The sequence below is a fragment of the Gracilinanus agilis genome, chromosome 3 (genome assembly GCF_016433145.1).
Source record: "Gracilinanus agilis isolate LMUSP501 chromosome 3, AgileGrace, whole genome shotgun sequence".
NCBI lineage: Eukaryota > Metazoa > Chordata > Mammalia > Didelphimorphia > Didelphidae > Gracilinanus > Gracilinanus agilis.
Window position 1 is genome coordinate 596836866 of NC_058132.1, and position 10065 is coordinate 596846930.

Below are 10065 nucleotides of genomic sequence, written 5' to 3' on the forward strand. Positions count from 1 at the left end.
CATGGGTACTTAATAATGATAACAATAGCTAGCATTTATATAGCATTTAAGTTTTACAAAGTATTTTACATGTTTTATCCCATATCCTCCCAACCTTGGAAGGTATAGATGCTATTATTATTCCCAATTTGTACATGAGGAAACTCAAATGAAGAATGATTAAATGTCTCACCCAAATTTATGCAGTACCTAGGGTAATATTCAACTTCAGACCTTCAAAGTTCCAAATCCAGTTCTCTACCCAGTATACCACCTAGCTATTGGATCCTTTACACCAAGTGAAGAAACAAGATGTTTTTATTTTATTGGAACTCTTCCTGAACTAATAAATTCCTAGCAGGGTCTTGGCAAATTACAGTAGTGTGATGTCTGATGCTTCCAGCTATGAATGCAGCATTCAAATCTAGCAAATCTGACTATCTCTAAACTAACTTGAAATGGTATATATGTAAAATCACTTTAAAATAAAAATAATGAGAAAAATATCTGAATACTCTTAAAACAAAGACCTACCCAGGGGTCCATATAGTTCACATTATATTTAATGAGGAAATTTTTATGGTGGTAGTCCCCTTATAATGAATTAATTTGGATGGTCCCTTTTTAATGGAAATTGACCTATAGAGTACTGTTCAGAATTCTTTGATATGTAACAAATAATTAAACTTTTTCACTTAAAATTAGGTCATTTGAGAACCAGAAGTCTTGTTCATCATGTTAATAATAATAATGATGGCTGACATGTGTATCGTACTTTAAGGTTTACAATACATTTTGTATACATTATGTCATTTACTTCTCTTATCAACTTTGGGAGGTAGGTACTTAAACATATTATTATGATTTCCACTTTACAGATGAGCATAACATGAGGTTCAGAGAGTTTTGTCATGCTGAAATTTAGCAGCTTGTCCATGATCTATTAGTAAATGTCTGAGATATGAGGTTCAAAATCATTGAATAATCTTTACAGTCCAACCTATTGCTTGTTTTCTTCTTATTGGCACTGCATTGAGGAAATCCCAGTTAACTTTTCTGCATTAGTATTTATAGATCTTTCTTATCAGCAGTCATCTTTGTGGGGGAGGGTTTTAACTCCATATTTAACATATACTAGAGCAAGAGAGTCTTAACCATTTTTTTGTCATGGACCCTTTTGGTTAGCAAGTAAAACCTATAGAACCCTCTTAGAATATTGTTTTTAAATGCATGAAGTAAAACACATAATATTACAAAACAAACCAATTATATTGAAATACAGTTACCAAAATGTTTTTCAAAACAAGTTAATGAACCCCAGGTTAAGAACCTTTGCACTAATATGACCTGTTAAAATCTAGAATTTAGAGACTTCCTAGAAGTATCAGAAGGGCTTTGTTATAATATGATCTCACCTAGTAAAGATTGCCTGCATACAAACTCTGTCATAATATGACACGAATATATTTTCTGCATTAATATGATGATAACTATCATGACTTATTTAATAATGACTCCAGTATTTTGTGTGCATGCATTTTTTCATCATATACTTCACCTTTAATGGGTATGATTACCATTTTCTAGCCATAGCTCTTCTTGTACATAATGTTTCATATACTATTCCTTTCCACTCAACTATTTTCATTGGTCTTCCCTTTGTCTATCTGAGGCAGAACATTTATTCTTTTCAGTTATACCCATAAAATGCCAAAATGGTTTATATACAGGCATTTGGGGAAAGAAAGCATGAAAGTTTTCTTATCCATGTGGGTTCTAGAACACTATTGCAGAAATGAAAAGTGGGAAAATATAAAAAGGTTGTAAAGTTAATAAACTCATACTTTTTTTAATACTGAAAAAAATCTTCCTGGTTTTGGTCTTAAAGTACATGTTTCACATTATTTTTCTCTTTTCATATATCCACAGAAAATTTGTAGAGAGAGAATTGTTCAAACCTGATGAGATACCCGAGAGACATAATTTGTCCTTTTTCCCAACTGTGAATGACATAAAAAATCACATTCATGAGGTACAGAAGTCCTTGAGAAATGGAGAGATGGTGTATAATTCAGAAACTCTTCCAGCTACGGTATGATTAAAAGTATATTTGGTTTCTTTTATGATTCTTACTTAGTTTTTTTTGTTGTTATTTTTTTACTATTCTGTCTCTAATAGATTCCATTCATGAGGTTAGCCAGCATCTAGTTTACTTTATGGAATTAATTTATCACTTGGCATAGCTTGTGGAAAAAAGTCACTCTGAAAATGTATATTATTTCTCTTAAGCTTATCACATCATTTTCTTGACCAAGTAGGACTAATAGTTTTTTCATTTAAAAAACTAGGCCTGAAATTTTTATGAAGGAAATTATACATATAAATGATCATTAACAGGAGGTAATGGGGAGTTTATTACCTAAACATAAATCCCTGAGGGTAGATGGATTATTAGAATTTTACTTAATAATAACATTGCTTTACAAATTCATAGAATCATAGATTATTAGAGAGCTGCAAGATCTAGTCCAGCCCCATTTTTTAGAAAGGAAACTGAGGCCCTTGGGGATTAAGTGACCAATCTACCCCAGTTCGGAGAAGTGGTATTTAATTAATTTCATTTTCCAAACAACATTATCCTAAGTGTGATTAAAAAATGTTTTCCTCAAACTTTGCCAAATGTATATAGTTGGAATAGTGAATTTATCAGGAGTATTTACATGCACATACAACTATAAAGTAATAAGCTTGATTTTCACATGCGTCTCATAATAAATTCTACCCTACTCTTTTTATTCTCAGATTCACACCACACAGATTTTCCCAGATCTCGTGGCTTGGGAAAAATGAAAACTTATTTTTGCATTATTAGATGATTAATAGGCATTTTAAGCAAAAAAACACAGCTTGATAGATAAGACTATTAGGTCATAGATTTAGAGCTAGAAGAGACCTCACAGGCAAGTCAACAGTATTTTATCATGTGCTTGCTCTGTACCAGGCACTGTATTAAGTGCGAGGGATACAAAGAAGGCAAAAAATAATCCCTGCTTGCAGGTGCTCACAGTCTAATGAGAGAGACAACATAAAAAGAACTGTGTACACACAAGATCTGTACAGGGTCATTGAGCTAAAGCCTTTCACTTCATAGATGAGGAACCAGGCCTAGTGTAGATAAGTTACTTGTCAGGCCAACATGTTAAAATGCAGGGTTACTCCTTCATTCATTTTAAATTCCTAGCGAGGTAAGAATTAGGATCCCAACACTAATTCTTTCTTTAAGGCATTTCTCTGGGGCTTTTTTCTGTTAATTTCCTAATAAGCTAAGGGAGATAAGTAGAATATGAGCCTTCAGGTGCTAATATTTCTTCTTGACATCTTTCAAATGGGATACTTTGCATATCGAAGGTGGTTGCAGATTTCCCTACCATTATTATTATACCTTGTAAAACTTTTGTTTCTTTTGCAGTGACATTGAAATCCTGAAAATTATAAGTATTTTTGCTTTATATTTTGTATTTTTCCTATTGGTTTTGGTCATAGTATAATAATATAATTAACTTGAGTACCCAGACATGAAGAGAACAAATACAAACTAAAAGGTAACTGCATTTGGAAAAAAATAAAGGATAACAATTAATTATTGATACTTTACAGTATCACTGCTTTGTTATGTATGTTTTCACATGTTTACTGAATAGATTATTTTTCATTTCAGCTCCAATGGACCACAGACAGTGGGAACATTCTCACAGAGACTGTAACAGTTACATTTGCATCACCATCCACCGAGGGTAGGCTTATGCTGAATATAATTTAAATATATTTTTAAGGTATTTAAACAATTCCAAATTTTTATGAAGCCTGACTTGCATGTTTTCTTATAAATAAAAAGCATAATCAGTGGTTAAGCTAACTAGACACCTAAGAGAGTTCTACCAGCAACTATGTTGAGGTGGTTTGACCCAAAAGTTAAGGCCTTTTGATTTTTTTTTTGTTTTCCTCTTTCTTATATGCAGTATATTGTTCTTTTTTCCCCCAACTTTTATCTTCCAAGAGTCTTTGCAGACATTTATTATCATGACATAAAAAAGCTTTGTGCTGGTTATGCACTGTGTGACCACAATGCTTGTTAACATTCATGATAGTCATAAAGACAGTGTTATTGATTGGTTACTGATCATTATGCATATTTAGTCACATATAAAGAGGTAGCCACGTGAAAGTAAAAGTTTTAAGACCAGGAATTCATTATGAAGGGAGGTTACAAAATGTCATTTCTTTGAAAAAAAAAACAAGCTAGGGTTCATATATATCTGGAGAATTTTAAGTGTAGCTCTGCCTGAACACAATATAACCTCATGAAGTTCTTTAATCCAGTTTTTCAAACCAAATGAGAGACTGGAATAAAGTGCCCTGGAACTCAAAAGAAATAGTTCTTGTTTTAACAGTTTATTGGTGATATGATATACTTTAGGAAGCTCACCAGGAGAATCGATTATCACTAAAGTGGAAGCAAATCAGACAGGGGAGTCTTTGTCTCCAGAGACAGCCCAGTTACTCTCTTCACTCTCTTCACTTCAGCCCAAAATATTTGCACAGTTGCAGGTAGGTGTTTATCAAAGCAGCCAAGTTTAATTATATCCATTCAGATTTTCAAAGAATTTGTTTTCTTTTTTTATTTCTTTATAGAATGGTTATGAGAATTTTTACATTCCTTATAAATTCCCATTTTAGAAATAATCTAGCATCTTTTACATTGATTTAAGACATATCGAATATGAGTTTAATTGAATACAAATATGGTGAAATTTAAAGTTCTCATCCTGTAGCACACTCTGCTTCACTCCGTTTAGTATCATATAGTGATAGTATCAAAGGATTTTAGAGGAAGGAATCCTAACTAGTATTTTTTTTTGACCCGTCATGTGTCTGAATGAAAAATAGTGTCCTATGAGAAAAAGTTGTGCATAAATCAAACATTTTGGTAACTAGTTTCAATGTTTTAAAGGGTTTACAGTTACAACCAGCATTCACCTCTACTGATGGAACAACTGCTTTGATATCAGTAAATAATCACTCCCATTCTACTTCTACAAACCTTCTGGATTCAGTAGGAAGTGCTGTAATGAACCATTCTCTCGTGCTTACTCAAGGACATAATCTTCAAGCAGGAACCTGCCTAACACACAATCATACTGCTTCTTCTACACTGGGTAACATTCCAGGGCCAGATCAGAACCTTGTTACAATGGGCCAACTGGTAGCATTTGGAGGCATTGAAGATGCAGCAAGCCTGGAAGCAAGTGTTCATCAGATACTTTTGGGAGATGTACAAACCATTCCAATCAGGATTGTGAACAACCATCCAACTCTGAGTGAGTTGAAATCAGTATACATTAGTACTATTTTTAACATTTATGAAATTGGCAGTATACCAAATCATTTGAGAAGAAATTTATAGTCTATGCATAATAGATTTGTAATCTCAATAAAGTAAATTAAATAAGACTTTAAAAGAAAGAAGGGAAAACCCACTACTTAGAATTAGACATTTATTTTATCTTTCTCTGTCTCTGCTATTGTCTTTTCCTACTTCTTAGTTCAAAAATTAAAATCTACAAATCTAATCAAAGTTGAAATCAGTAAAAGTGCAAAATCAATAAGGACTTTCATGAATGGTTTTGAACTTTGCTAAAGCTTTTATGAGGGTGTGAAGAGTAGTCTACTTCATGAATAAAAATGGAATAACTTAAAATGGGAGGATGCAGGATGGAAAAACATATTTAGTCAAAAGTAAAATGAATAATAAATACAGATCAAAGGACCTGAGGTAGTTCAAGAAAGGGAAAAAAATAGAATTAGCATTAGTAGCAAATTGTAACGAAAAAGAAATAAGAAATTTATCCAGAAACTAAGGTTGACTTTTGTGGCCCCAGTTGATCTGAAAAGGATGAATGAACCTATTTTCTAAAGTCACTAGTCAGTAATAGGCTTTATTAATTTCAAATCCACTCCTAGCTGCAACTGTGAAGAGTAGATTCCTCCTCTCTGTTCTTATTGGCAGCAGTTTATTTGACTTAAGTCTGATATCTAGGATAGATAGATTGCCACTGGAGGTAGAAAAGAGGAAAAGAAAGGGTTACTGTCTCCAGCACTTTGTCTTAGGATTGGTGCACATGTATGAATTTTTCTTTCCTAAAACACGCCACCAGACTCATCTGCTGCAACCAGAGGTTACAAGGATATCTTCACAGGAGTAGTAAAATAGCATGGCAGATAAAAGACAATGTAACATTTTACAGATATGGAAAGTATGGGTTGACCACAGTGGATTTAGAGAAAAAAGTAAGGAATGGTATAGCTATAAAACAAGACATTCAGCATATCACATTATATCAAAGTTGTTAGCAACTCATCAAAAATGTCAGAATTGATCAGTTTTAACAACTTAAAAGTGACTACAGTAGAGGAGCCAGTTCAATTAGTCAACAAGCATTTTTTGAAATCTTAGATGAGCCAGGATTTGTGCTAAGTCCTGGGGATTCAAAAACAGAAGTGAAAAAGTCCCTGTCTTCAAAAATAGTCAGCATTTATATGGCACTTTGGGAGTTGCAAAGCACTTAAAAATATATCTCAATTTATCCTCCCTGGGAAAGGCAAGTGCTATTATTATCCCCATCTTATACATGAGGAAAGTGATGTAATGTAAATGGGTTAAATGACTTGCCCTGATTCACAAAGTTAGTAATTGTCTACGGTCATATTTAAACTTGAGCCTTTTTGCCTCCAGATCCAGTGCTATATCCACTTGAGCAACCAGCTATTAGCTTCAAGTAGTATACATTCTAATGGGACAGTAAAGTAGTATTTCCATAAAAATAACTGAAAGTGTAACTGTGTTCCTCAGAGGCTTAAAGGGAGAATTCTTTTTTAAAAACACTTGTTTCTGATTATGGGTTTTTGTTGTCAACGTTAGAAATTATGTGCTTTTTTTCTTGGATAAACACAGGTGGTATTGTTATCATGAGGGCATCAACTTCCATTTGTTTTTTCAGTAAACTTGGTAGTAAACTTGTATGATGCCCTAACATTATGGTCCACTCTCTTACAGTCAGGACAGTCATTGGAAAGATTAGTGGCCAGGCAAGACCAGAAGGATAGTCCTGGTTGACAGCCTCAGCCTCGTTAGCATCATGCTAATTAAGCTAGTTAACCAGTCACAGATAGCATAAGATTTGTTTTTACTATCACTATTATCTAACCTCTGTAGAGAATTATTTTCTAATTAAGAGTTCATTAGGAAATAGTTAAGTAGCATAAGTTATTGATAGATGCATAAGAGAGTTATGTTAGGTTTCTTTAAAAAATCTGAATGGAATCTCAGATGGATTTATGGGTAAGAGAGAATTTTCCCATGGGAAAATTGAAAGGAGGTTCTAAGAGCTGCTCGGCGAGATTGGGAAAATATCAGTGTTCTTCACATCTAAAAATTCATTTAAGACCTGACAAGTGAAGGAGATTGTTGGGTGAAACATTGGTGCAACTAGCAGTTTGCTGTGTGAGTGGAGAGAGGCTGTGGAGATTCAACGCTGTTCATCTATATAGCAAGGAAGAGAGAGAGAGAGACCTAACTTATTTCTCTTGTGTATAATTTAGATTAGGGTAAATAGATTAAGATTTGGGGGGATTTAGATAAAATAGGAAGAGAGAGTAGCCTCATCTCTGTTTGGGGAAGAAGAAGATCTTTGCAGATCAGATTTTGGGTGGTTAGAGTTAGAATTATTAGCTTATATATTATAAGAATTTCTTTTCTACTTGTTTCCTTTTACTATTCCTTTCATTAATTATTTTACTTATAATAAAATATATGTATATATATTTTTTGCAACTGTTTGAGCCAGAATTCTTAGGCTGCTCTGAGAAGCCATTTTTCTCACACCAACAGCCTATCCACCCACACAGGACAAATTTATTGGTATTACCATACTATACCAATAATCAATGAGGGTTAGAAAACCCTTATAACACCTCATTGGATCACTTCTTTTTATCCCAAAATATTCTGAATTGTATAGTTTTAGGAAGAATTTTTGCAGTTTGAGAAAAACAAAAATAAATTTAGAAATTCTTCTTAAATTACATCCTTATCTCCATTCCTGGTCACATTCTTTAACTGCAAGAACTGGTATTTTTCTTCAGAAAATATTCACCAAAACAAAAAGCTAAAATAGTTTTAAATATTATCTAGCTGACTAAAAGGATCTTATTTATATGTCACTGAAAAATACTAAGGGCCCAAAATCTTGTGCCAACAGGCTCCTGAGATGACTAATCAGTGGTAGTCCTAACAAGACAGCCTTTTTGAAATAGGTCTCCCCAGAATTCTTGAATTGGATTAAAATTTGAAGGGCCACTTAATAAGAACTCCCAGAACTACTCAAACTATATAACCAATGGTTCTTTCTTGTGGAGGTAGTGGCTGACATTAGCTTCATGAATGTTTATTTGGTATGTATAACACTCTCACGAACTATATGGCGGTTTTAGCCTCTCTTCTTTTTATCAACAAAAAAAATTGATATCACAAAGAAAGATAATTTCATCTCAGACCTTCTACTTTCCAGTTTTTAGTAGTGCTGCTGGTATGTACTAAACTTAGATTTATTTAGTTTCAACTACTTTGAAATCAGTTTTAAAGTTGGAAATGATACAGACTGAAATTCTTCATTTTTTTTTGTAGATAGAATAAATGAAAAGTGCAAATAGCCAAGTTAAAGCATTCTTTTAAGACATAACTTTTTTTTTTTCAAATTAGTACAAACTCTAGAGTTTCTTGATCAACAGGAAATTTCCATTAACATGTAACTACATAAAATTGTTGAAGTGGTACTACATAAAAGTGTTGTACATGTTCCTAAATGTACAAAATTCTGAAGTTTCCATTCAAAGAAAGGGAATTTTCTTGCCATTTATTTTTGCCTTTTATTCACATAAATATTAATTGGCATCTTATCTTTAAAAACTATTTAGACTGACAAAATCTGTTTCAAAATGTTACTTGTTAAGTTTTTTTTAATTTAATGAAATTATCTTTCTTTGCGATATCAATTTTTTTTGTTGATAAAAAGAAGAGAGGCTAAAACCGCCATATAGTTCGTGAGAGTGTTATACATACCAAATAAACATTCATGAAGCTAATGTCAGCCACTACCCCCACAAGAAAGAAGCTATTTAGAGGAATATAGCTTTATGATTTTGTCTACATTACCCTCTCTTTTTTTCATTTTTAGTTATGTTCAAGCCATATGATTTTATCTTTTCACACAAGAAAATGAGTAATATAAATGTGGTACATCACAAAATTGTTACATTTTCAACTATGCAACCTAGATTTTAAATTACTATGTTGTATATCAAACTGTCATCATGCTTGGCTTCTAAAAAAATCTAATTCTAAAAAGTTTGCTATTGTTAAAAAGTAATGACCTTGTTATATGTCTTTTGTTTTTAAAGTTGAAGAAAATCCACAAGGTTCTATTTCTCTGAGTCAAGTTAAGGAAGAACCCAGTGAACCAACATCTTCTGAGCAAGCAGATAATATCCTGGTCAGAAATACCTCATCCATGATTTAAGTTTCTCAAGACTTTTAAGACTTAAAATTTTGAAGAATTCAACTGTGTTGGAGATGAAAGTAGTCTCAAAATAGTGCCATTCTTCACAGTGGCATTGTAAAGAGTATTCCTTATTCTGTAAACTTGTTCTGATGGGTACTTTCTTTCATATAAAACTGATAATGATTTGTGCCAATTCGAGGTCATTATGTTACCTTAAAAGAGAGGGTTTTTTTTCCAGTTTTGGTTAGATCTGCCATTTCCAGATTGTTTGATTTAGCCAATATTTCAAAAAATAGGCTAAAACGAATGATTTGTAAAGGTTTGGTGCCAACGTAAATGTTTCTCCTACTCATCTCATAAAACGTCTTATCTGATTTTGGTGCTTCATAGCTGACCAAAACATGCTATTAAATACATCAGTCATATAGCAGATTTTCCTCCCTTTTCTTATTTTCCTGTGTGTGTTCTT

General features: G+C 32.8%; 1 protein-coding gene across 2 annotated transcripts in view; it reads left to right on the forward strand.

Moving 5' to 3' along the window:
• CARF (calcium responsive transcription factor) overlaps positions 1-9614 on the forward strand; it is a 41667-nt gene extending 32053 nt beyond the window's left edge. The window contains exons 10-14 of one of the 2 annotated variants that reach the window (XM_044667475.1): positions 1909-2071; positions 3698-3773; positions 4457-4587; positions 4991-5357; positions 9496-9614. In XM_044667475.1, coding sequence (XP_044523410.1) covers positions 1909-2071; positions 3698-3773; positions 4457-4587; positions 4991-5357; positions 9496-9614 — 856 coding nt within the window. The remainder of the gene's footprint in view (positions 1-1908; positions 2072-3697; positions 3774-4456; positions 4588-4990; positions 5358-9495) is intronic. The other variant, XM_044667476.1, reaches the window with a different exon arrangement.
• Positions 9615-10065: the final 451 nt, after the last annotated feature.